At 33.8% G+C, this 20,050-nt stretch overlaps 1 protein-coding gene across 1 annotated transcript in view; it reads right to left on the minus strand.

Annotated features, from left to right (window-relative positions):
* Positions 1-1,276: 1,276 nt before the first annotated feature.
* Positions 1,277-20,050, minus strand: part of RPS6KA6 (ribosomal protein S6 kinase A6) — a 195,025-nt gene continuing 176,251 nt past the window's right edge. Inside the window, exons 21-22 of the mRNA XM_035028805.1 lie at positions 8,059-8,199; positions 1,277-6,801 (exon numbers count right to left, since the gene is read on the minus strand). Coding sequence (XP_034884696.1) covers positions 6,676-6,801; positions 8,059-8,199 — 267 coding nt within the window. The 3' untranslated portion in view covers positions 1,277-6,675. The remainder of the gene's footprint in view (positions 6,802-8,058; positions 8,200-20,050) is intronic.

Consider the following 20,050-nt stretch of genomic DNA (forward strand, 5'->3'; position numbering starts at 1 on the left):
GTTTTTTCAGAATCTGAATAATTGGAGGTCAAATACAGTGGCTTACTTTAAAATAATGAAAAAAGAGAAAACTCTAAAATACCTATGTTCAGAAAATATAGCAAATGAGAGAAATGTGAGTCTTGAAGCAGCAAGAGAGAAAGGCACGGCCTGGGTTCTAACCTGTACTTAGGCAGGGAAGTGGGGCACAGGGATAAAGGAAGGAAAGATATAGAGAGGCCTCTATAGGCTTAAGTAGAGCAGGTTCTAATCCTAGAAGAAGCTAAAGTAAAAGGACATAAATTCTACCTTCAAAAATAGGTCCCCAATATTTTCAGTCTATCTCTCCAAGTAAATAGGACACTGGGGAATCATGGGAGAAACAAATTGTGGTCTGCTTCTTCTACTACTTACCGTACCCTCCAGGGCAACTTAAGAAGATTAAATCAGCTTTAGCCTGGTAGGCCTGAATTATTTCAGGGCCCCACAGACCAAAAATCACATTCCTTCCTTATCTTGGTAGCTAATGCTTAAAAGGAAAATGCAAAAAGAAGTAATACTTCAATGAGAATAAGCTGCTTAAAGTATAATGATGTATACATGGTTATCAGATATTTTACTAAGGGGTTGGAGGGATGGAAGGCATGAAAGAGGCAAAAGCAGAAGAGAGATGCAAAAGAGGTGGCCAGTGGGAAAGCAGTTACTGCAGACTTCCCAAAGTTGCCCTAGGGTCTAACCTGTTTACCTTTAAGAAATTTAGAAAAATAGAAGAGGTACAGAGATTTTGATTGCCAGCTCCAAATGCATTTCTGAACCTCATACAAAATTGTTTCTATATGTGTATGCATAGCTGCTACAACCTAACACTACAAATGCATGACTTTTGTTGGGGGGGGGGCAGCATTTATGTTATTCTACTTGATACCAAGCTTAAAATATTTTTTCCAATACCCAGAGACTAAGGTTTTAATTTGTTGTACTGTAGAAAAGGTTGTTACCTCAACTAACTTGCAGACAAATGTATTCTCCTGGTAAGTCCTAAAAGTATTTTAAGTTTTCATCTTCATTTTCTTAAATTACCTTGCCTTATAGGAACATGAGAAGAATAATACTAAAGTGGGTAATATTACAGTTCAGGAAATATCAAGGCAAATGCATAAACAAATATCTTGAAGCACTTTTTTTTCCAACTGGCTCCTAAACAATATTTAACAGCTTTTAATAAAATCTGCAAATAGCTGTATGTGTTTATAAAAGCAGAGTTTTACATCTATAAATGATCAAGCAAGATCAACTGTAAAATGTTAGAAAGTTGCAGCCTTTTTATTTAGTACCCAGAGAATGCCAGCAATTTAACATGATATCGTGATAAATGTTGCTCACAGAGTTTTAACAAGAACAAAAATAATTTCTATGTCATCTTTGGCATGTTGTAAATTCAAAATGATAGCCATTTCTTTAGCAGCACTGTGAGGGAAAGAAACAATGTAAAATGCACTACTGGATTTGATCTTATATGAAAAAAGTACAATGAAAACCATAATGTCAAAAGAAATAGTGCTTTAAAGAAAACATTTATAAAATAAATGATGGTATAAATTCCATAATGTAGTCAGAGAAAGAAATACAGTTATCTGAACAATTGGGACCTTTTTTTTTTAAATTGCAACTTTTGAGTTTTAAAGTACACACAATTTCTATTTAACACCACTTCTGCCTTGAGAGGTGTAATAAAATGCAAGGAAATATATTTTCTATATCAGGAAATAAGTTTAGGAATCCCAAAGTATATAGGAAGTGTTGGCAAGGCATTTTTAATTGTAACTATAGCCCCAAGCTTTGTTCTCTCTGCATAAATCTTATGTAACTCACAACTACCAACAGTACTGTTTTTTTTTTTTTTGAATCAAATACAGAAAAACCATATTCTCTCTTTTTTGTACTGTGGATTTTAATGCAAAATAAATTCTCATTTCCAAACCATGCTGGCATTTGGATATTTAACTAAGGTTTCTTCTATAACTTTTAAAATGGATGGGTTTTTTTGCTAGAATGCCTTTGTGATGTTAAAAAAAATTATTATATTAAAAAACAAACTTACATTTTTTGCTATTAGTGGTATCTATTTTCTGAGTGAATTTGAAAAGAGAACTCAAATGTGACCTGAGTAATATTAGTTTGATAGGAAAGAAAAAAGCAAATAAATCCAATTGGTCACATTATGACAATTTATTAATAAACTAATGCACTTAGTACGTTCTCTAGAACTGTTCTACATAAAATTAGATGTTTAATAAATACCCTTTGAAGAGTAAATTAGTTCACATAATTAGACAAATAGTACAAAAGCTAAACAGTCATCCAAGGAAGCTCTATTGTCCAAGGTTTAGAAATGTGAATATAGAACAAATCCTAACTTGCCAATCACATATATATTTATTTCTAAGCATTTAGCTAAGATTTCTTGCTGGTCAATAAAAAAGGTACATAACTTGTGGAATATATATAAACAAACTTGAATTTATATATTCTAAAAATACTTTCCCTTTGTATTTTTCTTCATATTTCAAAGAAACTTATCCTTACAATTTAGGACAATTTAGGACTACCTTCAAGAGTTAGCAACCAAACTGAATTTTAGGTGATCAAGCATTATCATTTTATTCAAATGATATGACGGACTTCACTATATTGTAAGGATAAAACCAGGAACAGTGCATCCATGAGTATAATTTATTTGTGAGTAATCACTATCAATGCCACTGCACTCTTGCATAGGAAGGCAGATAGCACACTACTGAATTGTTCTGTTAATTTCAGCAATCGTTTATATTGAGATACACATCAAAAATACCTAAATAAGCTTTGAAATGTAAGAAAATGTTCTAAAGGATTTTAATTGCAGTTGACTTAATATGGCTTGCATTCTTGTTGAGAAGATCAAGGATCTCTGTGTCCTGAAATGTAGACAAAGGATCTGCAGACTTGGACTCCACTGATAGTTTGTACTCAACATTTCTATGCTCTTATTTATCAATACAATAGGAATAGAGGCTGGGGGAGCTGGAGACTCCTTATGTTATAGGCTATGAACTATGAGAAACAAGAATACAGATAGATATGCACTTAACAACTGTCTCTCCCTCCACACCATTCTATCATATAAGTTCATTGTGATTAAAAAGTTTGGAAGTTTCTTGGAAGAGAAAAAGTATAATGAGAAGTAGAAAGGATGAAGCAGGGCACAAAAGAAACAGTTTATGAGATAATCTGATCCTGGGGCATATTGTGTAAATTCCTTGCCCAGAAATAACTTCCCTGATAATAACTGATAAACAATTTATTCTCATCCGGTTAGATTGCCTAAAAATCCAGCAACTAGAAATTCATTAGATTAACAGACATCTTCCTTGAAAAATGCCAATTATTTATTAGCCACTGACAAAAAAAGAGAATTAATTTATAAATGAGATCACTCTCCTTTCATCCTTTTAGCTGAATATAGCTGCTCTGTGAGAATGGAAGTTCTGATTTGGGGAAGGGAAAGGGTGTGAGGTGCTTTTGGGGCAGAGAATCCTTCTGGAGTAAGCTTTAATCATGATGGAGTCCTCTGTGAGGTACGCAAGTAGGATAGCATGTGGGGACTGGAAAGCCAGGGAAAAAGAATATACAGAATGCCACAGACATACTTTGCCTAGTTTAAATCCTAAGCTTTCTAGTTGATCTTAAGGCCAAGTTAAGCAGTTCTTTTCCTTTTTCATATATGAAGGGCCTCATGCTGTCAGGAAAATACTATTCAATCAGTATGAGTAACTTCCTATGGACAGTACTATCTTAACATGATGTTTCAATGAGGAGACATTGTAAACACCAAGCATCTGTTCTTAAGTTTGTGGGTTGCTTATACATAAGAAATCCCTTTGGGTTAACCAGAGGTTCTATCAAAATGTTTTACTATATGTAATTATCAATGACAATAAATTAAAAAAATTAGGTTTAGGCATTTCTGGGTCTAACAAAATAGGCTCAAGTTTGATTTTCATGAAATAACTGAAACCATTCTCCCCCACAAAATCACCACCACTAAATCTTAATTATCTTACCAATGGTTTCCTGAGTTTATTCATGATAATATGCGCTTTAGGATAATAAATTGTTAGTCTATCTGGGCAAACCTGGTGTTTTCCCTTTGAGGAAAAAAATATAATATCCTCTTCCTTCCAGAACAATAAAAACTCAAATTGTGCTATCATTAAATACTAGCAAGAACCATCAACTAGAAAGAAAAACAATGCAAATTAATTGTTCATGAATCCATTAAAAACAACAATATCCTAAAATTTTATAGAAAGGATTTGTTTCAGTGGTTAAGCATTTTAGAAGCCCCACCAAAAAAGCTCCCATTCACATCTGCCTTTTTTGCTCTAGCAAAAAAGCTAGCTCTAGACATCCCTACCTGGATTCCTTCTACAAAATCAGGGTATATAGTTTGAAGACTTCCCTTACAGTAGGGTTGTCCCAATTACTGTTTTTAACCTACTTTGTTTGAACTTTCCAGCAGAAATGTTTTACACAATTATTGGGAAAATCCACTAGCATATCTGTGTCCTTTATAATTTGTCAGTCCTCATTGAGCAATGAAGAATCATGTTGTTCATTGCTTAATTCTGTGTTCCTTTCATGAAAGGACTGTATGATAGTACCCTTCTGAGTAACCTCACTGAAAAATTAATTAAGATCAGCTACTTTTAAAAACTATTGATTATGGAAAGATTGAAAGTTATTTTGTGATAATTTTTCACTTTCCAATTTCACTTACCCTAATGCTATTACTAGAAAAGCATACATGGAAATATTATCTCTGTTCTGAGAAGTTCAACACCAAAATCATACCTCTTAGTTTGTTATATTAATTCCGATAAGAAGAAGGCATGACAGCACAAACAAGATGACAAGAGGAAAGTAAGTCAAAATATATGGACACAAATTGTTACATGCAAGTACTTCTAGTAATAAAGCAAAATGAGGAAAGAAAAGGCCAAATTGGGAAATAAAAATCCACAAGATATGATACCAGTCTATTTCTAAGTAATGTTTTCCATGTGGCATTAGATGTTTTTTTAATGTCTTTCAATTATTGCAAAAAGACATCTCAAATTAAGGGTATATACTTTTATACATCACACCCAATAAACAGATTTTTGTACATGGAATATATATCACTTACATTATAAAGAGAATATGTATAGTTTCCTTTATTGAATACCGAAGTTACAAGTCTTCTAGCCTAAACTGTATACTTCAGTGCTCAGTAATCAACTTTCTCTCTGAATTAAACAAAATAAAATACACAGCAAACAGTACATTTAGCACTTACAAGTAGTTCATTTATATTCACTAAACAAAACTGTAATATCCTCCAGTTTACATTCATGAGTTTCTTTCTGTCAGTAGTAGTAGTAATAATAGTAATAGTAGTAGTAGTAGCAGTAATGGTATTTTCTTCAACAACATGAAAAGATTCTTTAAAATTCCATCATTTAGAGAAAACAATATATATTACCCAGTGGTTCTGAATCATAAGTTTAATAAGACCAAATTTGTCAGACTTTTTTTATAAATACGATTAAAAATGTGTTCAGATTTTGTGTAAACCATTAATATTGCTTCCTTTTCAAAATGTCAGGTTATCTCTTTGTAGCATTATCTAAAGGTTTACTGAAATGCATTATACTGTATCATGTGTGCTAAATCCACTACAATAAAATTTAAACTATATTACCATAGGATTCAAGGTAAATTAATATGTTACACTGTAATCCAATTTTGGAAGCCCAAAAAACAACAGTGTAGTTCATTATAAAAGGGACAGATAATGATTAAATCCAATTGATTAACTTGAAACTCAGCTTACATATCATGAAGGTAGTAGCAACACATGTACTTTATTTTCAAAGGCTTAACTATAACCTATTTAGTAGATTACGACACCAGTATAAAGCCTTTGGCTAAAAAATTTCTCAATTGTACTACAATTCCATTAGATGTAAAATTTACAGAGGACTTATTGAAACCTTTAATTCTTTTTTTTTTTAATTTCTAGATGAGGACATTTATAGGTAGTATACAGGTCTGTCTGCACACATAATTTGTGATTTAATTCTTTTGTAAAAACTTTGGCACCAGCTATATCAGGAGTTCACATATTAGCACAAATGAATGTAGTCCTTTGGTTGTACACAATAACAAGCTTCTATGATACATTTTTTTGTTTTTCTTTTTAAAAAAGCCTATTCTTCAGGATCTGATGTTAAAAAATAATTTACATTGCTTGGCAGTGTACTATTATATTTGTATCCTGATTATTGGTAATGATTCCCCAAATCATTATTTTATGAGACCAGAAAAACTATTAAAGTAAATTTTTTGAAAGGAATTTTACAAGTGAGTGTGCAGAAAAATTGTTAGGACCTTGTAGACACCAATTATATACTTGAACACTTGGACACTACTGCAAAACAACATTGTATGAGTACTGTGGACCTGTGTTTTTTAAATCTCATCTCCCTAAAAAAAGGCATTTAAATAGAATATTCAAGTAATGTAGAAGATGATGCCTTTGATATAAGATTAGGCAAAAAGCCACACATTTAATTTTTTCTTCATCCAGTATGGCTGAGGTGAACACTAGAAATCTTACAGGCCAGTTGATGTTCGTTTTTTCATGCTGCGTCGCTGAGCTAAGTTTGAAGCAGCAACAGGCTCAAGGACTGGTTGAAAGGTCTTGTGAGTCAGGGCAGAATATGTGGTGACCACTGCTCCCTAAAATAATGAGAAATAAGACAAATTGAATAACAATCTTTGGAGGTAAAAAAAATCCCATATTATATCATGAGAGATTTAACTAGAATACAACCTTATTTCTGAGGCAAGTAATTGCATACACTTGATCTATGCACTGATGTTCCCTTCATGAATTAATACCTGCTTATTTGTATATTTTTTTTATTTCAGTGACTATGCTTCTTCACATCTTAAAACATTAAAATGTATTCTTTTTATCAGCCTTTCATCACTCATGTAATTTGTTTTAAACATTTTAAGAATTTTATTTTTAATAGAAGTTGTATATATTTAAGACATGGAATATATTGTGATATACATATATACAGTACAGTGATTACTATAGTCAAGCTAACATATCTTCTCTCACATAGTTATCATTTTTTGTGATGAAAGCATGTGAAATCTACTCTTATCAAATTTCCAATATTTAATACAGTATTATCAACTATAGTCATCATGCTGCACATTAGATACCTAGACTTATTCATCCTACATAACTACAACTTTGTACTTTGACCAATATATCCCCATTTTCCCCTCTTCCCTACCCCTGGTAACCACCTTTCTACTCTCTGCTTTTAAATATTTGAGTTTTTAAAATTTCCACATATAAAAGAAATTATGTATTTTTTTCTTTATGTGTCTGGCTTATTTCATTTAGCATGTCTTCCAGGTTCATCCATGGTGTTGAAATGGCAGGATCTCCTTTTTTAAAGCTGAATAATATTCCATTGTATATATGTATACCACTATTCATTTATCCTCAAAGAGATCTCTGTGCTCCTGTGTTCAGCGCAGCATTATTCATAATAGCCAAGACAATTGAAACAACCTAAGTATGCATCAACAGATAAATGCATAAAATGCTAAAATCTTAAATCTAGGTTCAGTGTCTATAAATATGGGAATTTGCACCAATGGTTATTAATTTAGGAACTAATATCAACTTTTTCTTTCCATATGAAACTTGTATTTAGTACACTTCTAGTCCTGGTGTCTCAAGAGCAAGTCAAATACAATCAAAGAATTCTTATTTATCATCCGAACAGCAACAGGTAGAGAATATTAACAAGAATCCATGGTTGTTATTTAAAAAACAAAAACAAAAACAAAAAAATCTATAAATACACTTTAAAAAATAAAGGTATTTAAGGTAATTATATGTGTTGTCAGTGAATGGCATGCAGGCTTTATTAAACATTTAGGAGATGCATAAAAGTATGTTTGTTTTACCTTAATGACATGTGATGTATCATTTCTATTTGGCTGATCATTCAGCAACTGGTCTCTGTGGGTTATCCATGAGTGTTTTAATACTTGTTCTGTAGTGTATCGCTGATGTGGGTCCATATGTAGCATATGGGAGAGCAAATCCTAAAGTAAAATGAAAAAAATATATGTATACACTTATATGAAACTATTTAGTAGCAAAGGTTTTAATAAAATATATTATTTCATATTTTCTCAAAATATAAAAGCATCAGTAGCTTTGTGATCTGTTTTGTTTGACGTATACGCAGGGAAAACCAAACCTATACTCTGCAGAGTTAACTGTCAGAATCTTCAAACAGATTTTTTGATATATGGTAAACCCTTATTTGTCATTTCTAAATCAGAGGATACCAAATCTGTGGAACTGGACTGTTAGTAAGGGAGGAAGAAAATGTAAAGTAGCAGGGGTTATCTTGGAATGTGCTAAATAGTCAAGGAGAAAAGAGGTATTGATCTTTGCTGGTAAGCTGGGCCCTAAAGTATAAGGGTATGTGTAGAATCATACAACATAGAAGGGAAGGTCCCATGTTGTTAATATACTCAATAGGTGATGGTTTAAGTATAAAATACTGAAGAAAGCAAGACATAAATCCAAGATTGGCAGCTGACTGCCAGCATTATAGTGGTCAGAGTATCATAAGTTTCTCACAGACTGTGAATATGCTTACTTTATCTCTATTACAATAACAAGTTGTAAATATAATATAACCTGATTATAAAACACAATTTTAAATATAAACTATCTCTACCAAGCATCTTTTAGAAGAAGGAAAAGTAAACTCTCCTTAACAAGCATCATCTATAAAAAGTCATCATTTGTGAACATTTCATCAATAGTATAAGTAGTGAAACTAAAGACTCTAAGTAGTAACATCAGAATTTGAAAAATAATGAAAGTATGTAGGAGAATAAAACAATAAAAAATCTATTGGAGAAAGGACAAATATGCAAAAATGAATGGGGAAGTAATTTAGAAAATAACATTGAACTACTTCAATAAAACAGACCTAATTGATATTCATAAAAAATGATAAAAGTTCAATAGTCCAAGGACTTCTGCCTCTAGCCAAAATAGAATACCAGAGGCTGGATTCACCCACCTGTTTGAAACAACACTCCCCACCACACATACATACACACACACACACACCAACCATAAAATACAGGAAACAAGTTTTTCAGAGATAAGATATTAGGCAATAAAGGCAAGTGATCGCTAAGAGATGGAAAACAAATCAAGCAAGCCCTATGATTGCCCAAACTTACCACCTTGAGTGTTTTCAGGCTGTTGTGTAGGTAAGGGAAACCCAGGCAGTGCCTGGCAGGTTCCTTGAGTGGATGAGACAGAACTGAGAGTCAGGGAAGACCAAGGCAGACAGGGTTAGCAGGACTGACTACTAGAGTGGTGAGAGGAGCAGAGAAAATACTACAGAGACCTGTAGAGGGTCTTCCTCAATTATTCAGCAGATTATTGATAAACCAATATCTGTGGGAAAAACTATTTGAAAGGGTTAGAGGGAAATCAGAACTCATAGGGGTAGACAATATTGCTTGTTCTCACAAGTCAGACTGGAAAATCTCATAATTCATGGAGTATTTGGTAGAGTACTTGGAAGTAACTTGCCTGAGTAGTGTGTAGCCCTAAATACTGCTCTGGTCTTGCCTAAGAAATATTAAAAGGGAGACCCCAAATTATTAAATTGTTTCACATAACTTAATTGTGCCCCAGAATAAAGCTCAAGAATATGTGTAAGAATACAAAAGTGTCCAGCATACACTAAGGAAAAATTTACTATATCTGGCTTCTTATCAAAAATTGTCAAGCATACAAAAGAGAAGAAAAATAACATATGAGAAGAAACCAATCAATCAAAATTGGCCTGTAATTGATACATATGTTAGAATTAGCAGATAAGGACATTAAAACAGTTATTATAACTCCATTCTATATATTAAAAATAGAGACACAGAAGATATAAGAAGTCACAAATCAAATTTCTAGAGATAAAAACTAAAATGTGAGACAAAAAAATTAAAATGAATGAAAATTTGATATGGCAGGTAAAAAGATTGGTAAAGACACAATAGATTCTATCAAAAAGGAACACAGCATAAAAAAAAGAACAGAGCATCAGTGACCTGTGAGACAACTTCAAGCAGCATAATACACAAATGCAATTGGTGTCCCAAAAGGAAAGAAAGGAAGAAAAAATATGTGAGAGAATAATGTTTCCAAAATTTCCAAATTTTACAGAAACCATAAACTTACAGATCTAAAAAGCTCAATGAAGTCCAAGTGCAAGAAAAATAAAGAAAATTATATCAAGGGCATCGACCCAAATTTCTCAAAATCCAAGGCGGAGAAAACTTTAAAAGCAAATAGAGATAAAAAAAAAAAAAAAAAGACATGTTACATATAGTGAAAAAAATATCAGAATGATAGAAGATTTCTTGTGAGAAAAAAAAAAAATCAAATAACAAGACAATAGAACTCCTGAACAACCAACGGGTCAAAGAAAAAAACAAATGGTAAGTTAAAATAAACCAAAACAGAAATAAAACCTGCCAAAACTTATGGGATGGAGCAAAAACTGGTTTAAGAAGGAAAGTTTATAGCAATGAATGCCTACATTAAGAAAAAAAGAAAGATCTCAAAAAAGAAATAGGGAAACAAGAAAACTCTCAAATAACTCAACCTTATACTTCAAGGAACTAGAAAAAAAGAAAAAGCTCTAGAACAGGAGGAGGGACATAATAAAGATCAAAGCAGAAATAAATGAAATAAAGAGCAAAAAAACAATACAAAAGAGAGAACTCAGAGCTGGCTTTTTGAAAAGATAAATAAAATTGACAAACCTTTAGGCAGACTAAGAAAAAAAAGAAGACTCAAATTAAATGCAAAATGAAAGAGGAGACATTACAAATGATGCCACAGAAATAAAAAGGACCATGGGACTACTATGAAAATTTATACCAACAAACTGGATGACCTAAAAGAAATACATAAATTCCTAGATATACATATCCTACCAAAAGTGAATCATGAAGAAAATCTGAATAGACCAATACTATGTTAGGAGACTAAAGCAGTAATCAAGAATCTCCCAACACAGAAAATCCCAAACAGATGGTTTCACTGGTGAGTATACCAAACATTAAGGAAAATAAATGCCTACCCTTCTAAAACTCTTCTAAAAATTGAAGAGGAGGAAACATTCCCAAACTCATTTTATGAGGCCAGCATTACCCAATATTAAACCCATATAAAGATACTACAAGAAAATACAGGCTATCATTGATGACTATACATGCCAAAATTCTCAACAAAATAGTAGCTAACCAAATTCAACAGCACATTAAAAAGAACACACAACATGATCAAGTGGGATTTATCCCTGGTTTGTAAGGGTAGTTCAATATTCTCAAATCAATCAACATGATACACCACATTAATAAAGAAAGGTTAAGAACCACATGATCACTTCAATAGATGCAGAAAAAGCATTTGACAAAGTGCAACATCCATTCATGATAAAAGCCCTCAACAAAGTAGGGTTAGACAGACCATACCAAACCCAATAAAGGTCATATATGAAAAATGCACAGCTAATAACATCCTCAATGGGGAAGAACTGAAAGTTGTTACACTACAGTCAGGACAAGACAGGGATGTCCACTCTCACCACTGTTACTTAACATGTTACTGAAGTCCTAGCCACAGGAATCAGAAAAAAAAAAAAAAAAGAAAGAAAGGAAAGAAAGGAAAGGAAAGAAAGAAAGAAGAAGAAAAGAAAGAAAGAAAGAAAGAAAGAAAGAAAGAAAGAAAGAAAGAAAGAAAGAAAGAAAGAAAGAAAGAAATACAAAGCATCCAAATCTGCAGAGAAGTCAAACTTTCATTAATTGCTGATGACATGATACTATATATAGAAAACCTAAAAGACTCCACCAAAAAATTGCTAGAACTGATACGTGAACTCAGTAAAGTCACAAGATACAAATTCAATATGCAGAAATCTGTTGCATTTCTATACATAAGTAATGAAGCAACAGAAGTAGAAATCAAGGAATCAATCCCATTTACAATTGTACCAAAAGCCATAAGATACCTAGGAATAAACCTAACCAAAGAAGTGAAAGACCTGTACTCTGAAAACTATGAAACACTGATGAAAGAAATTGAAGATGACACAAAGAAATGGAAAACATTCCTTGCTTGTGGATTGGAACAAATATTGTTAAAAAGTCCATACTACCTAAAGTAATCTACACGTCCAATACAATCCCTATCAAAATACCACCAGCATTTTTCACAGAGCTAGAACACACAATCAATCCTAAAATTTGTGTGTAACCACAAAAGACATTGAATAGCCAACACAACATTGAAAAAGTCAAGCAAAGCTGGAGGCATAACAATTGTAGACTTGAAGCTCTATTACAAAGCTGCAGTGATCAAGACAGTACGGTACTAGCACAAAAACAGACACATAGATCAATGGAACAGAGTAGAAAACCCAGAAATTAACCCACAACTATATGGAAAAAAAGATGTTCTCTTCAACAAATGGTGTTGGGAAAACTGGACAGCAACATGCAAAAGAAGGAAACTGGAACACTTTCTTATACCATACACAAAAATAAATTCAAAATGGATGAAAGAGCTAAATGTGAGGCAGGAAACCATCAAAATCCTAGAGGGGAGCACAGGCAGTAACCTCTTTGACATCAGCCATTGCAACTTCTTACTAGATATGTCTCCTGAGGCAAGGGAAACAAAAACAAAAATAAATTATTGGGACTTCATCAAAATAAAAAGCTTCTGCACAGTGAAGTAAATGATCAACAAAACTAAAAGGCATCCCATGGGGTGGAAGAAGATATTTGCAAATGACATGTCTGGTAAAGGGTAGTATCCAAAATATAAAAAGCACTTATAAAATTCAACAGCCAAGAAACAATCCAATTAAAACAATGGGAAAAAGATGCCAATAGACATTTTTTTCCAAAGAAGACATCCAGATGACAACACACATGAAAAGATGCTCAACATCACTGACTATCAGGGAAATACAAATAAAAACTACAATGAGATATCACCTCACACCAGTCAGAATGGCTAAAATCACAACACAAGAAACAACAGATATTAGTGAGGATGTGGAGAAAGGGTAGTTCTCTTACACTATTGAGAATGTAATATAATATTAAGTCTGGAATTGTGATGCCTAGAGTCTTGCTTTTTTTTTCTTTATCAAGGTTGCTTTGGCTATTCAGGGTCTTTTGTGGTTCCACACAAATTTTAGGATTGTTTGTTCTAGCTCTGTGAAAAATGCTGTTGGTATTTTGATAGGGAATATTTCAATGTGTAGATTGCTTTGAGTAGTATGGACATTTTAATAATATTTGTTCTTTTAATCCACAAGCAAGGAATGTTTTCCATTTCTTCGTGTCATCTTCAATTTCTTTCATCAGTGTTTCATAGTTTTCAGAGTACAGGTCTTTCACTTCTTTGGTTAGGTTTATTCCCAGGTATCTTACGGCTTTTGGTGCAGTTGTAAATGGAATCAATTCCTTGATTTCTACTTCTGTTGCTTCATTACTCATATATAGAAATGCAACAGCTTCCTGTCTATTGATTTTTGTACCCTGTGACTATACTGAATTTGTCAGTTCTAGCAATTTTTTGGTGGAGTCTTTTGGGTTTTCTATATAGAGTACCATGTCATCTGCAGGTAGTGAAAATCTGATTTTTTCCTAGCTAATTTGGATGCCTTTTCTTTCTTTGTGTTGTCTGCTTGCTGTGGCTAGGAGTTCCAGCAGTATATTAAATAAAAGTGGTGAGAGTGGCATCCCTGTCTTGTTCATAACCACAGAGGAAAAGCACTCAGTCTTTCCCCATTGAGGATGATATTATCTGTGGGGCTTTTTTTATATACGGCCTTTGTGATGTTGAGGTATGTTCCCGCTAACTCTTCTTTGTTGATGGTTTTAATCATGAATGGATGTTCTACTTTGTCAAATGTTTTTTCTGCATCTGCTGAAAGGATCATATGGCTCTTATCCTTTCTTTTATTAATGTGGTATCTCATGTTGATTGATTTGTGAATATTGAACCATCCTTGCAACCCAGGAAAAAAATCCCATTTGATCATGAGGAGTACTATTGGATTTGATTTGTTAGTATTTTGTTTAGAATTTTTGCATGCATTTTCATCAGGAATATTGGCCTATGGTTCTCTTTTTTGGTGGAGTGTTTATTTGGTTTTGGTATGAGGGTAATTCTGGCCTCGTAGAATGCATTTGTAAGTTTTCAGTCCATTTCTAATTTTTTGAATAGTTTGAGAAGAAAAGGTATTATCTCTTCTTTAAATTTTTGGTAGAATTCATGTGTGAATTCCCCTTGTCCTGAACTTTTGTTGGGAGATTTTTGATTACTGACTGAATTTCTTTACTGGTTATCAGTCTCTTTAAGGTTTCTATTTCTTCCTGTTTCAATTTTGGCAGTTTATATGTTTCCAGGAATTTATCCATTTCTTCCAGGTTGTCCAATTTTTCGGCATACAATTTTTCATACTATTCTCTTAAATTGTTTGTATTTCTGTGGTGTTGGTTGTTATTACTCCTCTCTTATTTGTGACTTTATTCATTTGGGTCCTTTCTCTTCTTTTTGATAAGTCTGGATAGGGTTTTTTTTTCAATTTCATTAATTTTTTCAAACAACCAGCTCCTGGTTTCATTAATCTGTTCTACTTTTTTTTTTTTTTTTTAGTTTCTATGTGATTTATTTCTGCTCTAATTTTTATTATTTCCCATCTTCTTCTGGCTTAAGACGTTTTTGTTGTTCTTTTTCTAACTCCTTTAGGTGTAAGGTTAGGATGTTTATTTTGGATTTTTCTTACTTTTTGATATAGGCCTGTATTGCTCTATACTTCCTGCTTATGACCACTGTTGCTACATCCCACAGGCTTTCAACTGTTGTGTTTTCATTTTCATTTGTTTCTATTTATTTATTTTTTATTTCTTCTTTGATTTCCTGGTTCACCCATTCATTGATTAGTAGCATGTTATTTAACCTCCATGTGTTTGTGGTCTTTCCATATTTTTTTCTTGTGGTTGACTCCAAGTTTATCATTGTAGTCTGAAAATATGCATGGTATGATCTAAAACTTTTTGTATTTTTTTGAGGCCTGACTTGTGACCCAATATGTAATATATTCTGGAAAATGTCCCATGCAGAGTTGAAGAGAATGTGTACTCTGCTGCTTTAAGATGAAATGTTGTCAATATACCTGGTTAAGTCCATTAGGTCCAGTGTGTCATTCAAAGCCATTGTTTCAATGTTGATTTTCTGCTTAGATGATATATCCATTACTTTAAGTGGAGTGTTAAAGTCCCCTACTATTATTGTATTATTATCAATATGTTCCTTTATTTTTGTTACCAAGTGTTTTATATATTTGAATGTTCCCAAGTTGGGGGCAAAAATATTTACACTTGTTAGATCTTCTTATTAGACAGTCACTTTTATATCGATATAGTGCCTTTCTTCATCTCTTGTTAGGGTCTTTGGTTTAAATTCTGGTTGGTCTGATATAAGTATTGCTACTCCAGCTTTCTTTTGATGTCCATTTGCAATGATAAATGTTTCTCTAGCCCCCCACTTTCAATCTGCAGGTGTCTTTCAGTCTAAAATGAGTCTTGTAGGCAACATGTCGATTGGTCTTTTTTTTTTTTTTTTTTTAAATCCATTCTTATACCCCATGTCTTTTGGTTGGAGCATTTAATCCACTTACACTCAGAGTAATTATTGATAGATATGTATGTAGTGCCATTTTATCACTTGTTTTGTCATTGTTTCTGGAGATTTTCTCATTCCTGTCTAGTCTTTTTCACTTTTGGTCTTTCCCTTCCACTCAGAGTCCCCTTTAGTATCTTTTGCAGGGCTGGCTTAGTAGTCATGAACTCCTTTCATTTGTTTGTCTGAGAAACTTTCTCTCTCCTTCTATTCTGAATGATAGTCTTGCTGAATAGAGTATTCTTGCCTTCAAATTTCTACCATTTAGCATGTTGAATATATCTTGCTTGCCAACTTTATGTTTAGAGAGCTGCACCTAACCTACAGTGTCTTCCTTTGTAAGTTAGGGACTTCTGTCTTCTGCCTGTAGGATTTTTTCTTTGTTGTTATATTTTGCAAATTTAACCATGATATGTCTTGGTGTTGCCCTGCTTTTGTTGATTTTGATAGGATTTCTCTGTGTCTCCTAGATTTAGATATCTATTTCTTTCCCCAGATTAGGGAAGTTTTTGGCTATTATTAATGAAATAAATTTTCTGTCCCCTTTTCTCTCTCTTCTTCTTCTGGGACTCCTATGAGTGTTATTATGTTTGATGGAGTCACTGTGTTCCCTAAATCTATTCTCATGTTCCACAATTCTTTGTTCTCTCTTTTGTTCAGCTTCATTATTTTCTATTACTTTATCTTCTGTATCACATTTTTTCCCTCTGCTTCTTCCTTCCTTGTGTTCATTGCATCCGGTCTGTTTCAGATATTTATTGCATTTTCCATTTCTGTTTTTTTATCTCTTTTATCTCTGTGGTAAGTGTCTCCCTGAAGTCTTACATTCTTTTCTCAAACCCAGCAAGTATCCCTATGATTGTGGCTTTAAATTCTCCATTAGGCATATTGCTTATATCTGTTTCACTTAGATATCTGGCTGTGACCTTATCTTGTTTAATTTGAGATGAATTCCTCTGTCTCGGCATTTTGTCTAAGTCTCTGTCTTCTCTGTGTTAGAAGAGCCTGTTTTGTGTCCTGCTTCTGAGAGTAGCTTTATACAGAAGAGGTCATATAGTGTCCAGGGTCTGGTGCTTCAGGGAATGTCTCTTTTATGCATTGCAGTCACTCGGCTGCTGTGTTCTGGGTGCTTTATCCTTCAGGCCAGTCATCTGAAGAGTCTCTCCTTGTGTGCAGTGGGCAGTGTTTGGTCCTTGGGCAGAGTTGAACTTTACTTAATACAAACATATATAGATGAAATTTTACTCTAATGTCTTCTTTTACTGCATCCCACAGGTTTTGGAATATTGTTTCTTTTTCTTTTGTTTGCAGAAATATTATATTTGATGTTTTATTTCTTAATTGGTCCACTGCTTGTACAATAGTGTGTTGTTTAATATTTACATACTAAATATTTAATAATTACATTGTAGATTTTCTAGCTTGGTTTTATTGTTGATTTTTAGTCTTGTACCATTGTGGTTGGAATATACTTGGTATGATTTCAGTCATCTTAAATTTGTAGTATTTGTTATGTCTCTTTTTATGTGATTTAACCAGGGTATTTTTCTGTACTTGAAGAAAATGAATATTCTACTTTTCTTAGATGGAATGTTTTATATGTATCTTTTAGAACCATGTATTGTTAACTATGTGTCAAGTAAAAAATGTTCCTGTTGAAAAAAAATAACTGAGGGTACTCGTTTAAAACAAAGTATATCAAAGTGGAAATGGGTTGGGGGATGGGTGAAATAGGTGAAGGGGATTAAAAGTACACTTATCATGATGAGCACTGAGTAATGAGGTATAGCGCTGTTGAGAGTTTTCCCCCAAGGTCAGGAACACGGCAGGGATGTCCACTATCACCACTGCTATTAAACATAGTGTTAGAAGTCCTAGCCACAGCAATCAGACAACAAAAAGAAATTAAAGGCATCCAAATCAGCAAAGAAGAAGTCAAACTCTCACTCTTGGCAGATGATATGATATTTTTTGTGGAAAACCCAAAAGACTCCACCCCAAAACTGCTAGAACTCATACAGGAATTCAGTAAAGTGGCAGGATATAAAATCAATGCACAGAAATCAGTGGCATTCCTATACTCCAACAACAAGACCGAAGAAAGAGAAATTAAGGAGTCAATCCCATTTACAATTGCACCCAAAATCATAAGATCCCTAGGAATAAATCTAACCAAAGAGGCACAGAATCTGTACTCAGAAAACTATAAAACACTCATGAAAGAAATTGAGGGAGACACAAAGAAATGGAAAAACATTCCATGCTCATGGATTGGAAGAACAAATATTGTGAAGATGTCAATGCTACCTAGAGCAATCTACACACTTAATGCAATCCCTATCAAAGTACCATCCACCTTTTTCACAGAAATGGAACAAATAATCCTAAAATTTGTATGGAACCAGAAAAGACCCCAAATAGCCAGAGGAATGTTGAAAAAGAAAAGGAAAGCTGGTGGCATCACAATTTCGGACTTCAAGCTCTATTACAAAGCTGTCATCATCAAGACAGTATGGTACTGGCACAAAAACAGACACATAGATCAATGGAACAGAATAGAGAGCCCAGAAATGGACCCTCAACTCTATGGCCAACTAATCTTCGACAAAGCAGGAAAGAATGTCCAGTGGAAAAAACACAGTCTCTTCAACAAATGGTGCTGGGAAAATTCGAAAGCCACATGCAGAAGAATGAAACTGGACAATTTCCTGACACCACAAACAAAAATAGATTCAAAATGGATGAAAGACCTAAATGTGAGACAGGAGTCCATCAAAATCCTTGAGGAGAACACAGGCAGTAACCTCTTCGACCTCAGCTGCAGCAACTTCTTCCTAGAAACATCACCAAAGGCAAGGGAAGCAAGGGCAAAAATGAACTACTGGGACTTCATCAAGATAAAAAGCTTTTGCACAGCAAAAGAAACAGTCAACAAAACCAAAAGATAACCAACAGAATGGGAGAAGATATTTGCAAATGGCATATCAGATAAAGGGCTAGTATCCAAAATCTGTAAAAACTTATCAAACTCAACACCCAAAGAACAAATAATCCAATCAAGAAATGGGCAGAAGACATGAATAGACACTTTTTTTTTTTCCAAAGAAGACATCCAAATGGCCAACAGACACATGAAAAAGTGCTCAACATCACTCGGCATCAGGGAAATCCAAATCAAAACCTCAATGAGATACCACCTCACACCATTCAGAATGGCTAAAATTAACAAGTCAGGAAATGACAGATGTTGGAGAGGATGCAGAGAAAGGGGAACCCTCCTACACTATTGGTGGGAATGCAAGCTGGTGCAGCCACTCTGGAAAACAGTATGGAGGTTCCTCAAAAAGTTGAAAATAGAGCTACCATACGACCCAGCAATTGCACTACTGGTTCTTTACCCCAAAGATTCAAATGTAGTGATCCGAAGGGGTATGTGCACCCCGATGTTTATAGCAGCAATGTCCATAATAGCCAAACTATGGAAAGAGCCAAGATGTCCATCGACAGATGAATGGATAAAGAAGATGTGAGATATATATATATATATATATATATATATATTATAAATATATAATATATATATATATATAATGGAATATTATGTAGCCATCCAAAGGAATGAAATCTTGCCATTTGCAATGACGTGGATGGAACTGGAAGGTATTATGCTGAGCGAAATAAGTCAATCAGAGAAAGATATGTATCATATGATCTCACTGATATGAGGAATTCTTAATCTCAGGAAACAAACTGAGGGTTGCTGGAGTGGTGGGCGGTGGGAGGCATGGGGTACCTGGGTGATAGACATTGGGGAGGGTCTGTGCTATGGTGAGCGCTGTGAATTGCGCAAGACTGTTGAATCACAGACCTGTACCTCTGAAACAAATAATACATTATATGTTAAAAAAAAGAAGATAGTAGGAAGGGAAAATTGAAGGGGGGGAAGGCAGAGGGGGAGACGAACCATGAGAGACTATGGACTCTGAGAAACAAACTGAGGGTTCTAGAGGGGAGGGGGTGGGGGGATAGGTTAGCATGGTGATGGGTATTAAAGAGGGCACGTACTGAATGGAGCACTGGGTGTTATATGCAAACAATGAATCATGGAACACTACATCAAAAACTAATGATGTAATGTATGGTGATTAACGTAACATA

Source organism: Mirounga leonina, unplaced genomic scaffold (genome assembly GCF_011800145.1).
Source record: "Mirounga leonina isolate KUSES-001 unplaced genomic scaffold, KU_Mleo_1.0 Mir_204, whole genome shotgun sequence".
NCBI lineage: Eukaryota > Metazoa > Chordata > Mammalia > Carnivora > Phocidae > Mirounga > Mirounga leonina.